Source organism: Jaculus jaculus, chromosome 1 (assembly GCF_020740685.1).
Source record: "Jaculus jaculus isolate mJacJac1 chromosome 1, mJacJac1.mat.Y.cur, whole genome shotgun sequence".
Taxonomy (NCBI): domain Eukaryota; kingdom Metazoa; phylum Chordata; class Mammalia; order Rodentia; family Dipodidae; genus Jaculus; species Jaculus jaculus.
The window spans coordinates 39,450,995-39,474,059 of record NC_059102.1 but is presented as its reverse complement, the minus strand read 5'-3'; the positions used below and the strand labels follow the sequence as shown (position 1 = coordinate 39,474,059).

At 44.9% G+C, this 23,065-nt stretch overlaps 2 protein-coding genes across 2 annotated transcripts in view; both read right to left on the bottom strand.

Moving 5' to 3' along the window:
• The window catches only part of Tm9sf3 (transmembrane 9 superfamily member 3), a 72,549-nt gene extending 67,138 nt beyond the window's left edge, over window positions 1-5,411 (bottom strand). The window contains exon 1 of the mRNA XM_004669917.2: window positions 5,236-5,411. Coding sequence (XP_004669974.2) covers window positions 5,236-5,337 — 102 coding nt within the window. The 5' untranslated portion in view covers window positions 5,338-5,411. The remainder of the gene's footprint in view (window positions 1-5,235) is intronic.
• Window positions 5,412-17,101: 11,690 nt separating this feature from the next.
• Pik3ap1 (phosphoinositide-3-kinase adaptor protein 1) overlaps window positions 17,102-23,065 on the bottom strand; it is a 150,476-nt gene continuing 144,512 nt past the window's right edge. The window contains exon 17 of the mRNA XM_045130294.1: window positions 17,102-18,306. Within this exon, the coding sequence (XP_044986229.1) occupies window positions 18,249-18,306 (58 nt within the window). The 3' untranslated portion in view covers window positions 17,102-18,248. The remainder of the gene's footprint in view (window positions 18,307-23,065) is intronic.

The window sequence follows — 23,065 nt, the reverse complement described above, 5'->3', positions numbered from 1 at the left end:
AACTGGTTCTTGTCAGGCATTTTGTCTGAGTAACAAGAAACTGACTAATAGAATTCTTTGGAATCTTAGGTGAAATGATCATTTAATTCAAGATGCATCTTTGTACTTCAACAAAGTAAAAATAAATCAGTCTCCACACATACCTTTCTCTTAACCTTTTTAATCATCCCTCAAACACGTAAGGACCTATTGGTCACAAAATGAAAGTTTCTTATACTTTTATTTCAAACAACATGTCCTCTATTTCACACATGGGCCAACTTTTTAAACACTAAAAAGTGCGCTTCATATATTCTGGGTATTCTCTAGAGGACAGCAGCACATTTCCTTCTCATTCTTCTGAGAATATGGTAAAAACCTGGAGTAGGTAAGTACAGCAATAGGGGACTAGGGACTTTATTCCCTCCTGCTCTCTCATGGGCAGGAGCTCTCTGTACTTTCTCCTCTTTCCCTCTCTTCTAATAAAGTCTCTCTAAACTTTAAGAGAAAAAAAAAAAAAAGAATAGGGATTGAATATCAACATTCCCTCATTAATGACAGAGGAGGGCACGAGGCCTCCATCCTCCGTGAAGAGTCACTGGCAGCTAATAGTTGCTGGGGAGCAGGAGACATTTTCTTCACTGTAGGTTGCACATGCTCTGGTAAACAATCCCCACCCATGCTCATGTAGGTGACCCTAACTGACCTGAGGAGGACACAAACACACACACACACGAAAGAAACAGAAGACATCATGGTGGAAGACCACTTAGGAACAAAGGGTTCAGTAGAAGAGGGATGGGGAAGAGGGGAACAAGAAAAGGTAATGAGTACTTATGCTCAATATATTATATGCATGTATAGAAAGTGTCAACAAAATGTCTTTAAAACAAGAACACTGCACTGGAGAGATAGCTCAGTCAGTATAGCATTTGCCACACAGGTGTAAGGACCTGGGTTTATAGCCCCAGCACCCATGTAAATACTGGGTGGCATGGTGGTCCACCTGTAATCTCAGTGCTCTTGAGGTGGAAATGGGATCCACAGGGCAAACTGGATGGCCAGCCTAGCCAAATCAGTGAGATTTGAGTTCAAATGAGACCCTCCCCCCCCCGTCAAATAATGTATAGAGAGATCAAACAATACACCCATTGTCAACCTCTAGCCTCCACAAACACACATACTCACACATATGCAAACACCATAGACACATACATACACATGCAAAAAAAGATAAAAATAAAAACAACACTATATAGGTCAAATGGTTAGCTGAACCCTAATTATGTAGTGGGTACAGTAAAAGGGGTTAAAGGATGCTTTGTAAGATGGCTGAAAACAGTTACCCTTTGTAAGGACCAACTACATAATTTTGGGACCCATTACAAAGTAAGCATGCACAACCAGGAGTGGTGGGGTATGACTGTAGTCCCAATTATTCAGGAAGCTGAGGCAGGAGAACCGCTGAGCCCAGCCAAGAATTCATGAGCAGCCTGAACAACAAAGTGAAACCCTGTCTCAAAAACAAACAGGGCCCTTTGTTCAAAAATTGGGAATGTCAAGATGGTGGCAGCCAAGCAGTAAAGCAAGCACAGTCCTGTGTGAATGCACAGGCCATAGGCCTGTGGGAGCCCATGAGAGGGCCTCCGCCCTCTTTAACACTAACACAAGCGTCTCCTAGATGACAACTCAATATGGACCAATACTCATTCAAACACCTGCTCAGCAATCTTTCCTTGACAACTCGTTTCCTCCTGCAGGATCATTCCCTCTTCACTAGCTACTTCTGCCTTCTTGGAAGAAAAACAACCTGATTATAGCCCTTCCTGTACTATTACCTGACCAAGGTGAAGGCCTACTTTTTAAGAAATATTTTCAAGAAAAAGCAAAAACAATAATAATATGACACATATTTGAACTGTGTACTTGTGTTTTAATGCATTTCTTTCTGTATTTTTGCTTGGGTCTTTGACAATGGGTGATCTTTTAAAAAAATTACTTATTTGAGAGAGAAAGGGAGGAAGAGAAAAAGTTAAGATAGAGTTAGTTAAGATAGTTAAGATAGAGAGAATGGGCACACCAGGGCCTCCAACCATTGCCAAAAAAAAAAAAAACCTCCAGACACATGTGCTACCTTGTGCATCTGGCTTACGTGGGTACTGGGGAATCGAACCTGGGTCCTTAGGATTTGCAGGCAAGCACCTTAACTGCTAACCCATCTCTCCAGCTCAACAATGGATAATTTTTTTTTTTTTTTTTGAAGTAGGGTCCTGGTGCAGGCTGACCTAGAAGTAACTATGTAGTCTCTTAACTTTGTTAAGCCATCTTTCTAGCCCATCCTAAATTTTTTGTCCAGCAACCATCTCACTTGCTTCCTCTGGGAATAAACATATAGCTCACTGGAACAGTGCTTGTTTAGTATGTGTGAAGTCATGGGTTTTAGTTCCAGTACCATGGGGTGGGGTAGGGCTTTTAACTTTTAACAAATATTTTATGTTCATCAACTACCATAAAATTTGGGGCTAGGGAGATGGATCAGTGGTTATAGCCATTTATTTGCAAGGCCTGTGAGCCCAAGTTCAATTCCCCAATATCTAAATAAAGCCAAAATTGGTACATGTGCCTGGAATTTGTTTGCAGTACAGAAGAGGCCCTGATACGTCCTTTCTCTTTCCTTGTCTCTCTGTGATAAGAAAGAAATACAGGGATGGAGAGATGGCTTGATAGTTAAGGTGCTTGCCTGTGAAGCCTAAGGACCCAGGTTTGATTCCTCAGGACTCACATGAGGCAGATGCACAAGGTGGCACATGTGTCACCAGATGCACAAGATGGCGTATGCACCTAGAGTCGTTTGCAATGGTTACAGGCCCTAACACACCCATTTCTCTGTCTCTATTTGCCTCTCTCTCATATAAACAAATAAAAAATTTTAAAAACAATTTTCTAAAAACATGGTGCATGCCTTTAATCCCAGCACTCAGGAGGCAGAGGCAGGAGGATCACCATGAGTTCAAGGCCACCCTGAGACTACACAGTGAATTCTAGGTCAGCCTGAGCTAGAGTGAGACCCTACCTGGGGGGTGGGGGAAGGGGGATCAGACTGAGTGAGAAGACAGCCCAGTCAGTAAAGTGCTTGCCTTGTAAGCATGAGTCCCTGAGTTCAATCACTAGAACCCAGGTAAAAAATACTGGGTGTGGGGCTGGAGAGTTGGCTTACTGGTTAAGGCTCTTGCTTACAAAGCCTAAGGACCCAGGTTCGAGTCTCCAGAACCCTTGTAAACCAGATGCACATGGTGGCACATGTGTCTGGAGCTTACAGTAGCTGGAGGCCCTTGCATGTCAATCATTCGTTTTCTCGCTCCCTCCCTCCCTCCACCCTACCTCTCTGTTAAAAAAAAAAAAAACTGCTGGGAGTAGCAGAGAGCACTTCTAATGCCAGAATGGACAGAGCCTCCCCCAAAGCTGGCTGGCCAACTATCTAACATAACTGGTGAGCTCCAGGTGAAAGAGAGACTATCTATAAAAGAAGGTGGGTAGCATTCCTGAGGATGACATGTCAATCATACTGTCCTTCAGCCTCCACATGCATGTCCACATACACAACACCCATTCAAAAACTGAAACCTTCCTAGACTGAGATGCAGCTCAATGGCAAGAGTATCTGCCTACCATTCATTCACAGGGACCTAGGTTCAAACCTCATCACTGAGTGAAGGAAGACAAAAGAGAGAGGAATTCCTTACCAATTAATTCCATTAAAATTAGCATTTGCATGTTAAATTTGTGAATTACTCTAGGACTTTTGTACACCTACAATAATTAAAGTATAAATTCTTTCCTAGTTATAGCAGTATCAAACACAAGAGAAAAAGGACTCCCCTACTACAGCTAAAGAAAAGTTTGGAATTTTCACATGGTAACTGGAAAACTATTAGTAATAATACCAAAAGGATACCCATTGGAAATTTAAAAGAAATTATGGTTCCAATTTATAGTCTATGTACATAGAAACAAAAATTCTTACAGCTTGAGAAAAGTTAACTAATGGAAAAAAACCGTTTTTCATTTAACTCTTTAATCTTTGAACATATCTTTGCAAGGTGAAAAGTAACAGGTATATTCTTTCCCCCCCCAAAAAAAGAGTCATCAATTCAATATTTATGTTTCGAAAATTTTTATATTTATAGGCAAGATGAGTCTGGCTGTGACTGAAGCTAAAACAGCAAAAAGTTTTAAGTTATTAGCTAAAATAAAACAAAAGCCCACTAACTCAAAGCAAAGAAATAAAGTTTTAATTCCAAATAAAATCTAAAGTTAGGTTACACAGATAAGGACTGCCTGGATTGTCACGTACCAGCGATGACAGAAGACTTCAAAAACCTTTCAGATTTGGTATGTACATAACCTCAGGCAAAATCGTCTTTTAAAAAACCCGGTCAAAACAACCTCAATTTATCTATCTCGAGTCTAGCATCCTGAAAGAAAGAAAAAAAAAAAAAATCCCACCGAGTAGCAGTCCTAAGTGAAAGCCACTCTAACAGTCATTAGCATCCAAGCTTTGATGTGAAATGCAATTAAACAGACCGCCAATCAACTTCAGACTACATGCTAGAGACTGGGGGAGGGGGGAGACAAGAGCGAGGGGCGGGCTGGCCTGACGACTGGGCGACTCACAAGCCTCTAAAGGTCAAAAGCTGCCCAAGTTCGAGACCACCCTTAGCAGGTCTGGTCATCAGAGGAGAAAGTTAGGAGCAAGGCGTCGGGACCGAGTGTGTGCAGGCTGAGGGTACGTCCACGTGGAAAGCGCTCTCACCTCCAGTTTATTAAAGCTATCACCGCCCCAGATCCGGTTCGGGCAGGAGGGAGAAGGATGGGCAAAGGACCGGAGAGGGCCATAAAGTGGTAGAGATTTCCTGGTGTGTGTGTGTGTGTGCGCCCGATCGCGACGCGTCCATCTTCTGCCGCGTCGTCCAGCCCCCCCGGAACCAGACAGCGTCCCGTTCCGGAGGCCACGGGGCTCAAGCCCGGCAGCCGGCCGCACGACCCTCCCCCCTCGGGAGCCCCAGCCGCGAGTCGGGCCGGGAAGGGGAGCTCCGGCCCGGAGCGCACAGAACTGCCTCCTCCCGGCTCGCGCGGTTCCTGCTCCGCCAGGCCCGACCGGAAGGAGCCGCGGGGCAGCCACCGAGCTGCACCGGGTCCTCTCGGGCGGCGGCACGGGGGCGGGCGGGGAAGGCCGCGCCGCTCGGGGCCCCTCACCGTGTGTTCGTGCTCGTCCGATCGAGCCCGGGGCGGCAGCAGCAGCAGCAGCAACAGCGCGGCGGCCGCCGCCACGCCGGGAGCGCCCGGCAGCGGCCTCATCCTCCGCGCTCCCCACAGGCCCGGCGCGGGCCCACCGACTCCTCCTCCTCCTCCGCCGCCCCGCCGCCTCGGCCGCGGCCGATTCACATCCACGGGGCGCGGACAGACGCACGGGGCCCGGGCCCAGCCGCCGCTGCCTCCTCCGCCGTCGCCGCCGTCACCGCCCGCTCCGCGCCTCCCCCGCCCCCTCGGCCCGCGAGCCGCTTCCTCTGACTCAGCCACGTCATCCGGCCACCCGGGCACACGCCGGAAGTCCCGGCGACGCGGGGCCGCAACCGCCGCCGGCCGCGGGGGGGCGCCCGAGCGCAGAGCGGGGCTGGCGGTCCCGCGGGCTGCGGGGTTCGGGTCCCGGCGGGCGCCGCGCTCGCCCGGCCCGCCTGTGCCCCGCGCTTCGCGGCCGCCTCGGGGGCTGCGTCCGGGCCGACCTGGAGCCTCCTCCCCGCCGCCCCCGACGCTGAGCTCTCCCTGGCGGCGAGGTGGAGCGGATCTTCGGACCTGGAATCTGAGAGCTGAGCTCAAAGGATCCTCTCCAAGCAGTGAATGAATCTTGGGCTCCATAATCTTCATTATGGAAAATTGTTAAAGGGGTAGATGAGTTTAGCATCACCGAGTGTGGGTTTTTTTTTTTTTTTGTTCAATTTTTATTTTATTTATTTGAGAGAGAATGGGCGCGCCAGGGCCTCTAGCCACTGCAGACGAACTCCAGAGGCATGCGCCACCCTGTGCAGCTGGTTTAAGTGGGTCCTGTGAAATCGAACCTGGATTCATTGGCTTCGCGAGCAAGCGCCTTAACTGCTAAGCGATCTTTCCAGCCCCATCACCGAGTTTTTATTGGACCTCTATGGGTGGTCCAGGCCTGTTAGGAAGCAGAAAAAGGAGGATGGCCGAAAGTGCAAGACCACGCTGGCCTTCATAGTGAGGCTGAGGTTAGCCAGGGACACTCAGAGAAACCCTATCTCAAAAATAGAGCCATAATGGGCTGGAGAGATGGCTTAGCGGTTAAGTGCTTGCCTGTGAAGCCTAAGGACCCCGGTTCGAGGCTCGGTTCCCCAGCTCCCACGTTAGCCAGATGCACAAGGGGGCGCACGCGTCTGGAATTTGTTTGCAGAGGCTGGAAGCCCTGGCGCGCCCATTCTCTCTCTCCCTCTATCTGTCTTTCTCTCTGTGTCTGTCACTCTCAAATAAATAAATAAATAAAAAAATAGAGCCATAATAAAAAGACTCAAAATGCCTGCCAAGTGAGTGAACAAAAGAACATGATTAGAGGAATATGCATTACTCTAAACCAAAAGTGGGCAGCTTTAGGATTGTCTCTGCTTCAGCAGTCAGTCAACAGAGTCTAACATTTTGTCCTCATATCTCAAGGGTTTCTTCTCACTCTCTCCTTTGCTAAGAACAGCCCGACTTCCACATCACCATAACTTGCAGCTGTCTCCTAAAGCCACTCTGCCACCAATCTCCCTTCCCTGCTTATCACTCCCAAAGGGCGCCAGAATGATCTGTCTAAAAGAAACTCAGACACTCCTTTAATATTAAATCGTGGAATCAGCACTAGGGATTTCAGAAAGCCCATGCAGGACACCTTTGATGTGTTTACCTTATACAAGAAGTAGCTGAGGCACAGGCTTGTGGCTTGCTGAAAGACCAGACCCAAGCAGTTTGGTCCTGTAATCAGTCTTTTGACTGCAGCCAACCACACAGCAACTTTAGAAAGTGGAACAGATATACGTGCACTGGCAAGATGATATCCAGCAGGTACTTACAAGCGAAAACACACAGTGTGCCTCCGTTTTAAATGGTAGTATGGCTGGGTGTGGTAGCCCACGTCTTTAATGCCAGCACTCAGGAGGCAGAGACACAAGGATCACTGTGTGTTCAAGGACACCCTGAGACTACATAGTGAATTCCAGGTGAGCCTGGACTAGAGTGACACCCTACCTCGAAAAACCAAAATAAATGGGTAGTACGTTAACTGACCTATAGAAAGTAATCTGAATGAATATTACTCAAATCATTCCGAGTGTTGTTAACTTTCTACTTTGTATGCACTTTGATAAATTTTTTCTATAGTGAGCAAGTGCTACATATGTAATTGAGGGGAAATTTTCCTTGTTGAAAGTCCAACTTCCTCAGCCTGTGAACATGAACCTACACAATCACACTCCCACTAATCTCCCCACCTTTGCCTCAAACTAATCTCTAGACTCATATATCCTCAATACACCATGTCCTTTACACCTCTGTGTAGTGCCAGAGAGCAAACTTGGGCCTTGTGTGTGCTAGGCAAACACTTCCACATACTTCCCAGAGCCTAAGCCTTTGTTTTCGATATTCCTTTATCAAGAACATCCTGCTTCATCTCATCTGTTTGATTCTACTCCTTCCAAGCCTAGCTGAATAATCCCCTCTTCAGTGAGAATTTACATGATGCTCTTGGGAAGTTGAATACCTGTTTGGGGATTACAATAGCATTTAATATGTCATGACATAATTGCTGGTTGATTCCCATTTCTTTTTCTGTTCTATAGTCTGACCTTTTCAAAAATAAGCATTTTTTATTTGTTTGTTTGTTTGAGAAAAAGAGAAAGGCAGATAGAATGGGTACACCAGGGCCTTCAGCCACTGCAAACTCCAGACACATGCACCACCTGGTACATCTGGCTTATGTAAGTACTGGGGAATTGAACCTGGGTCCTTAGTCTTCGCAGGCAAGTGTCTTAACTGCTAAGCCATCTCTCCAGCTCTAGTCTGAACCCCCCCCCCCCCACTCACCCGGAGGCAGGGTCTCACTCTAGCCCAGGCTGACCTGGAATTCACTATGTAGTCTCAGGGTGGGAAGGTGTGTGCCACCATGCCCAGCTAATTTTTTTTTTTTTTTTTTTTTTTTTTTTTGGTTTTTTGAGGTAGGGTCTCACTCTGGTACAGGCTGACCTGGAATTCACTATGTAGTCTCAGGGTGGCTTTGCACTCATGGTGATCCTCCTACCTCACCTCGCAAGTGCCAGGATTAAAGGTGTGTGCCACCACATCCAGCTTTTAGTGTGACCTTTTTTGATGGCGGTAACATTTGTTTGTATGGGTTCAGTTGCTGGGATAGTACTTGTTACATAGATATTCAAAACTATTTGCTCTTCGCTGAATGGAAACATTAACAAGTGAAAGGAAAATCACACCACTGTGTTTAAAGTATGCTTTCCAGCTAGTGGAAGAGACATCACAATATAGTACATGATTAATTGCTATATGAATCGTACATCCGTAATTGCTACAGAAATCAGAGAAGGCATTTTATTCATCTTTGTATCTTTCAGAGCACCTAGCACAGCGGTTGCTCATGGTGGAGGCTCAGGAAGTGCTCTATGAATGAATAATCACTGCCTTTGGATGAAGCAATGATGGGCAGTTGAGGAACAAGCAGTATGAGTGCTGCGTTAAGATGGATGAACGTTTCTTAAACATCCATCACCAGCCTCCGTAGACTTGTGGGTTTCCTGGGGGAGCACTGTGCTGGCAAATGCTGGAAGTGGGAAGGACGCAAGAAATTTCAAAATGAGCCGGGTATGGTAGGTAGCGCACGCCTTTAATCCCAGCACTCGGATCAGCCTGGACTAGAGTGAAACCCTACCTTGAAAAACAAAAACAAACAAACAAAAAAAAGAACGAATTTATTTGGGGAGGATAAATTTAAGACTAGGAAATCTTTTACATAACAGGCATGACATGTTTGTTCATTTTTTTTTTTAAGTGCACAAAATGTGACCAACGGTGTAAATGTTCCCCATAACGGGAATGAAATTAAGAGGAGACTCTATCCCAGCTGAGTACTTGGGAAAGTTTAATGATGGTAAGAACAATACCCAGCTATCAATTCAACAACAGTTGATTGCACATTCAGTAGGTACTGGGAACTCAGGTAGGTACTAGAGGAATAATGCTGAGAAATGGCATTAGGTGATAAAAGTCTGGTAACAGGTGTGGGAAAAGGGGGTAGGAGACAAGGAGACTGATTAGAAGGACAGAATTAAGTACTCCCAGGACTTGATAAACTAAAAGGCTATGAAACAAGGCTCTGGACACCATCAGCATTACTTGTTAGGATGGGGTTTAGTGGTAGAGCACATGCCCAGCCTGCACAAAGTTCTGGGTTGAGCTCAGCGTGCCAAGATAAGGAAAAAAAAAAACACAGCTAAAGCTGTTTTGCCAAGGCAGAAAGGAAAAAGTAATGTTGTATCTTACTTGCCAGTGTCTTCAAGATTAACAACCTTATTCCTTGACACCAAAAAAAGAGCGGAAAAATGTCAGTGAAAGTCCTCACCTCTCTCATAGACTGTTTAGCCTCTTTCTATGATAATGTTAATAAGACCCAACTTTGGGTAAAGAGTTTATGATCAATAAAACATCCCAGAAAGCCCACAATTTCAACCTTTTATCTTATTCTGGATATACATTGACCATCAACATCTTAGAGTATGAATGACAACAAATCTGCTTTCCATTATTAGCTACCTTTACTTTGGAAAAAAAAAAGTTTTCCACCAGGCGCGTTGGCGCACGCCTTTAATCCCAGCACTCAGAGGCAAAGGTAGGAGGATCACTGTGAGTTCAAGGCCACCCTGAGACTACACAGTAAATTCGGTCAGCCTGGACTAGAGTGAAACCCTACTTCAAAAAAAAAAAAAATGTTTTCCATGCTGGGTATGCTACAACACACCTATAATCCTAACACTCAGGAAGCAGAAGCAGAAAGGCTGCTATAAGTCTGGGCTACTGAATGAGTTCCAGACCATCCAGCGCTACATAGTGAAACCTTGTCTCAATAACAATGACAATAATAATAATAGTAATAATAATAAGGGCTGGAGAGATGGCTTAGCAGCTAAGGTGCTTGCCTGCAAAGCCTAAGGACCTAGTTTGGTTCCCCAGAACCCATGTTAAGTCAGATATCCATGGTGGCACATGCATCTGGAGTTTACTTGCAGTGGCTAGAGGCCCTGGCGTGCCCATTCTTTCTCTTTCTCTTTCCCTCCCCCTCCCTAACAAATAAGCCGGGCATGGTGGTGCACACCTTTAATCCTAGCACTGGGAAGGCAGAGATGAGGTCACCATGAGTTCAAGAACACCCTGAGACTACATAGTGAATTCCAGGTCAGCCTGGGCTAGAGTAAGACCCTACCTCAAAAAAAACAAAAATTAAAAATATTTTAAAAAACAAAATAAAAATATACTTACATTTTTTGGTGATGTTGGGGGTTGAACCTAGAGCCTTGGACATGCTAGGTAAGCACACTACCACAGATCTTGGTTTTGGGGGGGTTATTATTATTTCTTTTGGAGATAGGACATCATTGTGTAGCCCATACTGGTGTGGGATTTGATTGATCCTCCTGCCTGAGCCTCCCAAGTGCAGGAATTATAGGCATGTGCCACAAGGCGGGGCTTTTGGAAATTCAGTTTCTTCTCTGTATCTCATATTTGTCGTGTTCGTATAGATGCAGATTGGAGTAGGGGAGGAGGGCACACCCATTGGAATTTCCAGGTTCTTGTGTCTCAAAAATGAGTATTTGTACAGGGACACATGGTAAGGTAATAGAAATAGAGACCGTTTATTAAGGAGAAAGAGAGCCGGGTGTGGTAGCACATGCCTTTAATCCCAGCACTCGGGAGGCAGAGGTAGGAGGATTGCCATGAGTTCAAGGCCACCCTGAGATGACAGAGTTAATTCCAGAGTGAGACCCTACCTCGAAAAAAAAAAAAAAAAAAACAGAAAAAGAAAGAGAAAGAGGAGAATGAAAAAAAAATTAAAAAGCACTGGTCCAGGGTCTCATGACCCATTACAGATGATTGACATAAGACCTCCTCTTCTGCATCTGGAGATTGAGGGCTGTTCTCGCACATGCTCTGTTACATGTGGCCAACAGTTGGGAAGGCTGCCAAGCTTCCACTGCCATCACCTCCTTTCCTGTTAACCTTTATAAAAAAGTGGTTTTTTTATTTGCAAGCAGAGAGAGTTGTGCGTTAGGTGTGCAGGGCTTCCTGCCACTGCAGACAAACTCCAGATACATGTGCCATTTTGTACATCTGGCTTATGTGGGTCCTGGGGAATTGAACCAGGGTCCTGTCTTTGCAGGCAAAGGTCTTAACTGCTAAGCCATCTTCTCCAGCCCTTGAGTTCTTTCTTTAGACAACCAGAACCCAAAACATTGAGTTTGGGGATTGAAAAGATATTAAGGCCATAACATTTCTTGTGTGGTTCATATTTCACTGTTGCTGACTCAGTTTTGGTTTTTGCCTATGTTGTTGGGTTTTTTTGTTTATTGGTTGGTTGGTTTTTCAAGGTAGGGTCCCACTCTAGCCTAGGATGACCTGAATTCACTATGCAGTCCCTTCATGGCCTTGAACTCACAGCAGCCCTCCTGTCTTTGTCTCCTGAGTGCTGGGACTAAAGGCGTGCACCACCATGCCCGGCCATTGGGTTTCTTTTTTTTTTAATTCATATCAACTTTTCCTACATAGTTTTTTTCATTTTTGGAATTTTCATACATGTATTTAAAGTATTTTGATATTATCCTTTCCCAATTTCCCTCTTATTACCATCCACTCCCATTAGCACCCTCTATTAATCCCCAGTTTACTTTCATGCCTTAAAAAAAATCCTTAAATTAAATTAGGGTTGCTTTAGCCAAGTGTGGTGTTCCATGCTTTTAATCCCAGCACTCAGGAGGCAGAGGTAGGTGGATCGCAGTGAGTTCGAGGCCACCCTGAGACTACATAGTGAATTCCAGGTCAGCCTTGGCTAGAGTGAGACCCTGCCTTAGGGGGGGAAAAAATTAGGGTTGCTTGCATGGTCATGGGTTATTTACTATGGAGTGGGCAACTCACCAGTGGCTATACCAAGGATAAGCCTGATTCCCCCTTCCCAGCAACCATTAGCTGGCATTAGTTACTGGGGAGATGTGGGGTATCATGCACCCTTCCCCGTCAATGCTAATGTATTAACAGGCTTAGTCTTGTGCAGGAAACTACAGCTGCTGTGAGTGCATGTGTGTAATGGCCATGTACTAAGACCGAGTTCTACAACCCTCTTCCCCATGCTCCTATTGGTGTTTTGTTTTGTTTTTTCAGACAGGTTCTAGCTGTATAGCCCAGGCAGGCCTTGAACTGCATACAGGCCAAACTGGCCCTAGAACTCATAATCTCTTCTGCCTTTGCCTCCAGAGTGCTGGGATTTCAGGGGTGCACCACTGTACCCTGTCTCCACCCAGTTTTTGGTAATGATAAAAGGCAAGGAACAGCAGCTTTCACATACTAAAAAGATCTTATAGAGCAAGGTCCTGGGTTTAATCCCCAATGCACCCCCCTCACACACACACACAAACATCTTTACCACGTTGGTGGTGCTGCCTGCAGTAAAGCTATGGACTTGCTCCTGCATAAAGAGACTCCCCACCTTTGCTGCAGGACCTGGACTTCTAGAGTTGCACAAACCTGAAGTTAATAAATGCCCAATTCTGTGGTTCATAGTCAAGTTAATGAACTCATGCAGTTTGTAGCCAGGTTTCCTGACTTCCAAACCAAGTTTCTCTTCCCTATGCCATGCTAACTCTTAGATGTACAAAGACAAAACTTTCAAGCTGCGTGTGGTGGTGCATGTCTTTCATCCCAGCACTTGGGAGGCAGAGACAGGAGGATTGCTGTGAGTTCAAGGCTGTCCTGAGACTACATAGTGAATTCCAGGTCAGCCTGCGCTACAGCAAGACCCTACTTCAAAACCAAAAAAACAAACAAAAAACTTTCTCCTATATTGTGGGCTAAATAAGCTTTGGTAAGTTAGTCTGGGAACCTTTTTAAAAGTTCTGTTTTGTTTTTTGAGGTAGGATCTCACTCTAGCCCAGGCTGACCTGGAATTCACTATGTAGTCTCTGGCTGGCCTCGAGCACATGGTGATCTACCTACTTCTGCCTTCCAGTGCTGAGATTAAAGGCATGCACCACCATGCCCAGCTCCTTCTTTAAAGTTTTTAATGTGTTTTTTTTTTGTATTTTTTTTAATTTATTAGTTTTCTTTTCAGTAAATACAGACAGTTTGGTACCATTACTTAGGCTCATCTGTGATCTACCCCTCCCATTAGACCCTCCTTGTTAATGAAAATGGGTCGTGCATTGTGGAGTTAGCCCCCAGTTATTGGTATGATAAATGTCTCTGCAAATCATGACCCAACTCTGTAACTCTGACATTCTTTCCGCCCCCTCTTCCGCAAGATTTCCCTGAGCCATGTTGGGTTCATTTTTGGTCTGCTTCAGTGCTGAGGTGTTGGGGGCCTCTGAGGCTTTGGCTCTCTGATTTGGTAGGAGTTGATTTTTCTCTGCGTTGATCTCCTCCCCCTTTGTGCTGGTATCAGGTTCACAGGAAAACATCACCCTTGCTTATTTCGCCAGTTGTCCTTAGTTTCAGTTGGGCTCCTTTTGAGGTATGTTGGGGCAGCTCTCTTCTTGGAACTGCATCTATCTTTTTTTTCCCTTGTTGTTTGTAGTGCAGTTAGGTGGTCGCCATCTTGACCGGAAGTCCTCTCTTTTCTCTAAAGTTTTTAATGTTTTTATGAGACAGAGAGAGAAAATTGTCACACCAGGGACTCCAGCCACTGAAATCTATCTCTAGACTCATATGCCATCGTGTGCACATGAGCAACCTTGTGTGCTTCCATCACCTTTGTGTGTCTGGCTTATGTGGGACCTGGAGAGTCAAACATGGGTCCTTAGGCTTCACAGGCAAGTGCCACTAAACCATCTCTCCAGCCCTATTTTTACTTTTTAAATAGTTTATTATTTGCAAACAGAGAGAGAATGGGCACGCTAGGACCTCCACCCACTGCAAGGAACTCCAGATGCATGCTCCACTTTGTGCATTTGGCTTCACCTGAATACTAGGGAATCAAACCTGGGTCCTTATGCTCTAAAGGCAAGCATTTTAACCACTGAGCCATCTCTCTAGCCCCCCTTTTTATTTTTTGTTGGTTCTGTGAGAAAGTGAATTTTGGGGCTAGAGACATGGCTTAGTGGGTAAGGTATTTGCCTGTGAAGCCAAAGGACCCAGGTTCAATTCCCCAGGACCCACATAAGCCAGATGCACAAGGGCCACATGCGTCTGCAATTCATTTGCATTGTTTAGAGGCCCTGGGGTGCTCATTCTCTCTCTGTCTGTCTCTATTCTCTTTATCTCTCTCTGCTTACAAATAAATAAATAAAATTTTAAGTGAATTTTGTCTATTTCTTTCAGCTTTCCACTCATCCTCTCAGTACCCTAGATTATAGTATCTGGCCAGCAGGAATAGATAAAGATCATTTTCTATTAATAACTCAATAGGAAATGAATAATGCACCACTTACAATTGATAGATGCAGCCAAAGCAAACATTTATAAACACAGATTCCTCAAGTTGGAGAATTGATGTCTAGGATGAATCTTTTAAAAACATTTATTTATTTATTTATTTTGAAGAGAGAGGAAGAGGCAGATGGAGAGAAAGAATAGGCATTCCAGGGCCTCCAGCAGCTGCAAACGAACTCTTGATGGATGCACCACCTTGTGCATCTGGCTTACATGGATCCTGGAGCATCGAACCTGGGTCCTTTGGCTTTGTAGGCAAGCACCTTAACTGCTAAGCCATCTCTCCATCCCAGGATGAATCCTTTAGAAGTACCCAAACTAATCACTTGTTTTGTCAGAAATAAATCTATTCTTAATTCTTCCTGCACTGAGTAGATGAAGAAGTATAGAAAACTTATTTTCTGGTGTGTATGGGAGAAGAACTGAGCTGATATTGGACTAAGACCTTTCTTTGTTTAATAACAAAAAAAGGGAGGAAGTAACACCTTGACTTGTAAAAGTTGTTACCAGATGCATTTATATACTATTGCAAACCAAAAGGGGTTCTTCATATATATCAAGGTAAATTATTTGATTATAACATCAAACTCTTTTTTTTTTTTTTCTTTGTTTCTCAAGGGAGGGTTTCACTCTAGTCCAGGCTGACCTGGATTTCACTATGTAGTCACAGGGTGGCCTTGAACTCTTGGCAATCCTCCTACCTCTGCCTCATAAGTGCTGGGATTAAAGGCGTGCACCACCATGCATGGCATGCAAATCAAACTCTTACCCTTGGTCCCTCATACTTGGCTGATTATATTTTGGGTTGTTTGCTCCCAGGCTTTAGGGTAAAATGAAGAAGCAGTGCTGGCCTAGGAAATCTAGACCAGTTTACCTTCTAGGCAGGGACAAAGGTAATGACAATGAACATGACCACTGCTTTACTTTGTTGCATCTACTTGTAAAGTCTCAGGGAAGAAAGGTGGTGGTGCCTGTCTCTCAAAGCCCTGTGGAGGTTTTGGTTAATTGCTTATAATTTAGTTGCTGATCCTCGGTGTGTTGAAAATATGTGGTTTTGCTGCACAGTATATTCTTAGAAACGTGTACATGTGTTGGGTATGTGGGTGATAAGTGATTTATCATGGGTGGTTCTCTTTCTAGGGAATAAAACATTTCTTCTCTCCATTAAAAACATTCTTTAATTACATTGTCTCATCATTTCATCCAGACTCCTTATTTAAAAAAATTATTTATTTATTTATTTATTTGAGAGAGAGAGAGCTGGGCATGCCAGAACCTCCAGCCCCTGAACACGAACTCTAGAAGCATGCACCACCTCGTGCATCTGGCTTGCTTGAGTACTAGGGAATCAAACCCTGGTCCTTAGGTTTTGCAGGTATGTGCCTTAATCACTAAGCCATCTCTCCAGACCAGATTCTTTCCTTTTATATACAGCCAACCCCCGTGGATGTTCAATAACACCCACTCAGGGCTTAAGACTGGCTTCCCTTGACTTGGTCCTCGACATGAGTTCAGCCTCAACTGTCACATTCATGAGACTCAAATTTCACAAAAGCACTTTCAGTTTTGTTTTCTACTTATTTTAATATAAGAATAAAATGCAATAAAATATTCATATATTGCACAAACAGTGAAGGGCATACAAAGATGTTAACACCATTGGCTGGCTTTGCTATCTTATTCACCAGAGTATGTACAAAAATAGATTTAGCATCCAAGAAGGGGCCTGGGAATACCAAACATATAGAGTATCAGATTTATCAAAATCAAATATGCTTAAGATAGACACTATCAATAGTAGGTTGACAATCACACTAATGGTGGACTTTGTTCTTTTATCTTATATTCTCTTATTTCTCTCAAATAAATAACAAAGAGACTCAGGGGACCACCAAAGCACATTTGCAGAATGGCTACTTTGTTCCACACCCTATATGAGGTTTACGCTGATATTCTTATATGATGGACATGTCCAATGATGTATTTTATACAAAAGACTCCCCCATAAATTGTTAACTTCAATAAACATCTTGTTCGCTGAATTAAAGAATAAAATTGGCCAGGCGTTGTGGTGCACACCTTTAATCCCAGCACTCAGGAGGCTGAAGTAGAAGGATTGCTGTGAGTTAGAGGCCAGCCTGAGACTATATAGTGAATTCCAGGTCAGCATGAGCTAGAGCAAGACCCTAGTTTGAAAAACAACAACAACAAAAAAAAAAAAGAATAAGATTGAAAAAAATCTATAATTACTAGAAAAGGACCCAATAAAATTGTATTTAAATGGATCATTAATAATAGACTTCTTTTATACCTATATGGGATTATAGAATTATTTCAAGGAAACAACCATATTTTTGATATTTTTAAGTAAATAGTTCTGGTATTAATTTTAGTTCATGTTTAAAGCATCATTAAGGATCTATGATTTGAAGGTCGATTTATGTGACGGGAATTCAAAATTCATGATGTTGAAGTTCCACATTCTCTGCACAAACAGATTTGCCAAGCTTGGTGGTGGTTGTGAGTCTACGAGAAAACAGGTGAGTATCTCTGTTTTAGGGTCTTTCTTCCTCATATACTTCCGGGGAGTTTGAAAAGCCAAGGATCTTTCTCCCTCTTTGTAGCCAGAACTAAGACCTATAAAAACCACAGAGCAATAAATGGGGTCCCTGGGATCCTAAATTTCTGGTTCTGATCATTTTTGGTGGTTCCCTGGCAACATAGCTTCATACCTTAGTGAAATATAAATGTTCAAACTAAAAAAAAAAAGTATGTGATAGTCTCATACCTGGGAGATATTGAAGAGGGATACTTCTGGAAGGCCAGTGGTCAGATATGGATGTATTGCTTCATCTGAGTATTTTGTAAGGGAAATGGAAAGTGTGATGTCATAGAATCAGTAGGCCCAGATTGTAACCAGATGAGGACTTTTGGTTCTGTACTTCTGGGGATCTCCAGACTAGCCTTCTCATGAGAGAGGTTTGGTTTAATATACTTCTAAAGTCTTTCTCAATGTTTTGCATGTAACCAGCCCCAGCACTTAAACAGAACATACAAAATGTGGAAGAATTATTTTAAAATTAGGTCATTTATCTTCTTACTTGAATACTGTACATTTTATATCATAGTCACTTCTGAAACTCAGTCTGGAGTTCCAAATCCACAAGGCCTAGTAGAAGTGTACCACAGTACAGTCACTTGTAGAGTCCATCTCTGACCAATCTTGTTAGGTTTCTGCTATAAGAAATTACAGATAGGTATCTCGGTTAGGTCTTCATCCTTTTGGCACAAAAGTACGTACACAGACATACTTGGCAATTGTGAAGAAAGTTTTGTACTTCTTCATGCCTCATTAATATCTTCTTCAAGGAGCACCCAAACCAGCAGGGTGAGAACAATGCCAGCAACGAAAGTGGGTCTCAAGGTCAATAGTCATGCAGAAAATTCAACATGAAGACGACCTTACTAACAAGCTGAAAATTGCAAGTCTTAAAAGTCCCGAAGTAGACAGGATTTAGGACATGGAATCAGCGGCCTCTGGGTGGAACAGGTGGTGGAGGGTGGAAGGCATCCCGGGCTGGAGGCCTGCAATGAAAGATAAACGCTATTTAAAAACTGACTGGTGGGCTGGAGAGATGGCTTAGCGGTTAAGCACTTGCCTGTGAAGCCTAAGGACCCCGGTTCAAGGCTCAGTTCCCCAGGTCCCACGTTAGCCAGATGCACAAGGGGGCGCACGTGTCTGGAGTTCGTTTGCAGAGGCTGGAAGCCCTGGCGCGCCCATTCTCTCTCTCCCTCTATCTGTCTTTCTCTCTGTGTCTGTCGCTCTCAAATAAATAAATAATTAATTAAAAAAAAACCTGACTGGTGTCAGGTGTGGTGGCACACGCTTTTAATCCCAGCACTTGAGAGGTAGGGATAGAAGGGAGGATCACTGTGAGTTCGAGGCCACCCTGAGACTACAAGTGAATTCCACATCAGCCTGCCCTACAGTGAGACCCTACCTCAAAAAAAAAAAAAAAAAAACTGAACAGTTCTTGGACATGTACAACCCATGGAAAACTTGGGTTGCTATGCCAAGGACCCACTCCTCAGTTACCTCAGTTACAGAGTCAGGATGCACACCATGAATGTCTGTCTGACATACTTACATACTGGCTGTGGCTCACAATCCTGGCTGCACATGAGAAGTACCAGCAGAATTAGCAACAATTCCCAGGCTCTGTTGCAGATGTTCAAGCATCCAAACTTGTAATAGTGCTCCTCCCAACCCTTGTATTAGCCATGTCTTTAATTTTTCTGACATTTTTCCACCCTGAGGTCTTGATGATCCTGAAGGCATTGCCCCTCCCAGGGCTGGATAATGCCCCAGCCACTTCCTTGGGGCTACTAGCCAACCTGACCTTACCACCCCAGGGTCAGGTCCCAGATAACTAGGGAAGGCTCCAATGCCCCAGAACCCACTGCCATTATCCAAACTAGTGATTCTAAGTCTGTTGGGCCCGCCTCACTCATTGTTTCCCATGGAAATGATAATAAAAGCTCTTGTCTACATTTACTCTTTGTCCTTTCTGCTTCCTGACCAACCCATATGCTTTCCAGTGTGAGCTCCTATGGTGCGATGCTCCCTCCTCTTGCGGATCATGGATACAGCGAACTATCTTTGCAATGGGAGTCGTCTCTGCTCTTTCAACTCTGCTATGCCAAAATAATAAGAAAAGCAGAAGTTAAAATGCCAGTAGGTCCAACAGGTAGCCTGGGTGGAGATGCACCATGGCAGCCTCACTTCTTATGACAACATCTTCCTGGGATGACTGTGTCATCCTAACTCTGCCTGCCTTCCTAGAAGCCCCTATCCACATTTTTCTGGATGGTTTTTGTAGAATACTAAGTGACCAGCCAGGTAGATTAGGGCGAGTGTATATACAGATAGGTTCAACAATTACAGATGACATTTCCCCATGTGTGCTGTAAAACCAATATTTAGATTCTTGGAAGCAAATCAATAAATCCAGAAAGACAGCTTTGTTGGGTCCTGCAGTTGAACGGTGTCGCCCTGGAGTTGCTTTCTCCAGGATTGAATGAACCAGTAAGTAAATATTTACTAAGTGTCTCCCAAATGCCAGGTTTACATAGATCAAGGAAATGAAGAGAGTGGGAAACAGAGGGACCATCTCAGGAACAAGAGAACGAGGCAGAAGCAGCAAATAGACACAGATGCCCTCAAGCGGTCCTGCTCTGGGCCCTGGGAGTGGAGTTTTGCGGGTTTTCCACTGAGTGACTAAGCTTTATCCACTGAGAACAAAAGGATGGCCTTTCACTTCCCTTCCAGTACCCTGTGTTTCAAACGCTTAGAGACTACTGAAAGATCATCAGGTGATACCACTTGCTGCTACCTGAGCACATTTAGGAATCCCTTCTTTCCTTCCTTCCTCCTTCCCTCCTTCCCTCCCTCCCTTCCTTCCACTCATACTCCTGTGTGTGGTATATAACAGCACGTAAAGGGGAGCATGAATCCGGCCCTCAAGTTACTGTATGTGTGCACTAGACAGATAACAGGCAAAATCAGGAGACTATACTGTTTTGGTAGGAAGCTCAGGACCTATGGGAACATCTGGCACAGATGTTCCCATAGCTGTCTGCGTGTACAAATTCAACTTCTGTGAACCTGTTTTCTCCTTTGTCAGACATAGCTGTGAGCCTGGAGATGACAACTGGAAAGTAGAAGGCAGCGTGATGCTGGCTTAGGAGAGGCGCTCGGGAAGTAAAGCTAATCATACGTCTCAAAGATTAAAGGTCCAGTCTCAGGTCATTTCCCCACGAGCCATCCATCTGTCTTCCTCCATAAGACAGTCACGCTTCCCCCGCGCCCTTCTCTCATCCTGCCGTCACTCTCTGCAATGGGGGTGCACCAGCTATTTCATTCTGAGACGAATCCAGCAGGAGACGGGAAGGCCTGTCTTAGGGAGGTGGACTTGTTATTGTAGGTTTATCAGCACTAGGTATTGTGTCTGAATTGGGGGTGGTCTGCGGAAAGACTGGTCCTCTGAGGCACTGGGGAGCTGAAGCGGGAGACAACTGAGCACTGGCTGCTTCCCCGCCCCCACCCCATTCAGGGCAAGGCCTCACTGGCTATTTGTTTAGTTTAAGAACCCAGCCATCAGGCTGGAGAGATGGCTTAGCGGTTAAGCGCTTGCCTGTGAAGCCTAAGGATCTGGGTTCAAGGCTCGATTCCCCAGGACCCACGTTAGCCCGATGCACAAGGGGGCACACGTGTCTGGAGTTTGTTTGCAGTGGCCGGAGACCCTGGTGCACCCATTCTCTCTGTCTCTCTCCCTCTCTCTCTGCCTCTTTCTCTGTCTGTCCCTCTCAAATAAGTAAACAAAAAGTAACAACAACAACAAAAAAGCATCTGCCATCTTGGGGCTGGAGAGATGGCTTAGTGGCTAAAGGTGCTTGCTTGCCTAGGTTCAATTTCCCAGTACCCATGGGAGGACAGATGCGTAAAGCGGCACATGTACCTGAAGTTCATTTGCATGGCAAGAAGCCCTGGAGTGCCCATTCTTTCTCTGTCTCTGTCCCTCTCCTCCTCCCCCACTTGCAAATAACACATAAGTAAAATTTTTAGGGCTGGAGAGATGGCTTAGAGGTTAGGGCACTTGCCAGCAAAGCCAAAGGACCTTGGTTCGATTCCCTAGTACCCACGTAAACCAGATGCAGAAGGTGGTACATGCATCTGGAGTTCATTTGCAGTAGCTGGAAGCCCTGGCGTGCCCATTCTCTCTCTCTCGCTCGCTCAGCCTCTGGCCCTCTCTCAAATAAATATAAATAAATGAAAATAAACTATTTTAAAAAAAGTTTTTAAAAGAGAGGTGCCGGTACTGGGCACACTCATATGGGGCAGATGGTGTACAATACTGGATACATCAATACATCAAGAATAGAAACTGCTGGGCGTGGTGGCACATGCCTTTAATCCCAGCACTCTGGAGGCAGAGGTAGGAGGATCGCCACAAGTTCGAGGCCACTCTGAGACTACATAGTGAATTCCAGGTCAGCCTGAGCTAGAGTGAGACCCTCCCTGGGGGGGGGGGGGCAGGAGGAGAAAGAAAGAAAAAACCCAACTACCTACAGTGAGATGGGTCCCCACCACCTCATCTGCCTGGGCCAGAAGTCATTACCAAAGAAACAGTGACATGAAAACTGCTCTCACCGCCAGCCTGAAAACCAGTTCCAGGGAGATGGTGACAGACCCTGTGGTCACTCAAACCCATCAGAACAGAGATCCAGAGGCTACAGAGAAAGCAACACTAAATTAGATCCCTTTCTTGCCGGCCAAAGCTCAGGGAACATTACAGAAGAGGGGGCAGAAAGCTTATAAGATCCTCAGGCTGGGTGGCAACAGTCCAGTCTCCCGCCCCCACCAAGGGACTGACTATGGCCTCTTGGTCCCCATAATGAATACCACCACCACCACCAGAGGACTCTCAGCAGAATTGGGGCAGGGGTGAAGAGGTCTGAGAACTCAACCTTTTAATTAAAAAAAAAAATCAGAAATAAAAATTTAAACAAAAGATTCCAGCTATCTTTATGTTGCTTACCATTCTTTTAAAGCTTTAGCCAGCATGCCTTTGTGTAGTCTTACATACCTACCATCTAATCTAGTTTCTAACTTCCCTACTGGTTAATAAACAGCCCCGTCCTAAGTTCACTCCCGCCTTCAACTCTCTGGTCCCTCCCTAGACTTCTCTAAGTCAGCAGCCAAAGGATGGGCTCTTCGTATTACAGGCGGCCTCCAGCGGCAGCTCTGGTTACGTGGCACACAGGCCTTGCTTTGCATAGGAGAGTCCAGATTAATTGTGGTGGTAAACCACAAGTGACTAGCAAAATACGTTCAAAACAAAGGTTCACCAGCTCTGTGAATACTGGTGGTCTTTTGTTTTCCTCCTCTGCTGCAGCAGGGACATTACCCATGAAGAGCACGACATTGTCAGCTGTCCACTGATAGGGAGTGAAATGCCACAAAAAGTTTTGGAGCACCTGCTCCCATCCTCAACGCCACCTTCCTCCCTTACGTTGTTTCCTCACCAGGGGCGTGGGAAGTCTCATTCCATTATCTATAACCCACTAGCTCTGTGGGAGATGACTTGATGGCCAATTTTGTTGTTGTTTTCTTTTTTTTGTTTTAAATTTTATTTATTTATTTATTTATTTATTTATTTGAGAGCGACAGACACAGAGAGAAAGACAGATAGAGGGAGAGAGAGAGAATGGGTGTGCCAGGGCTTCCAGCCTCTGCAAACGAACTCCAGATGCATGCGCCTCCTTGTGCATCTGGCTAATGTGG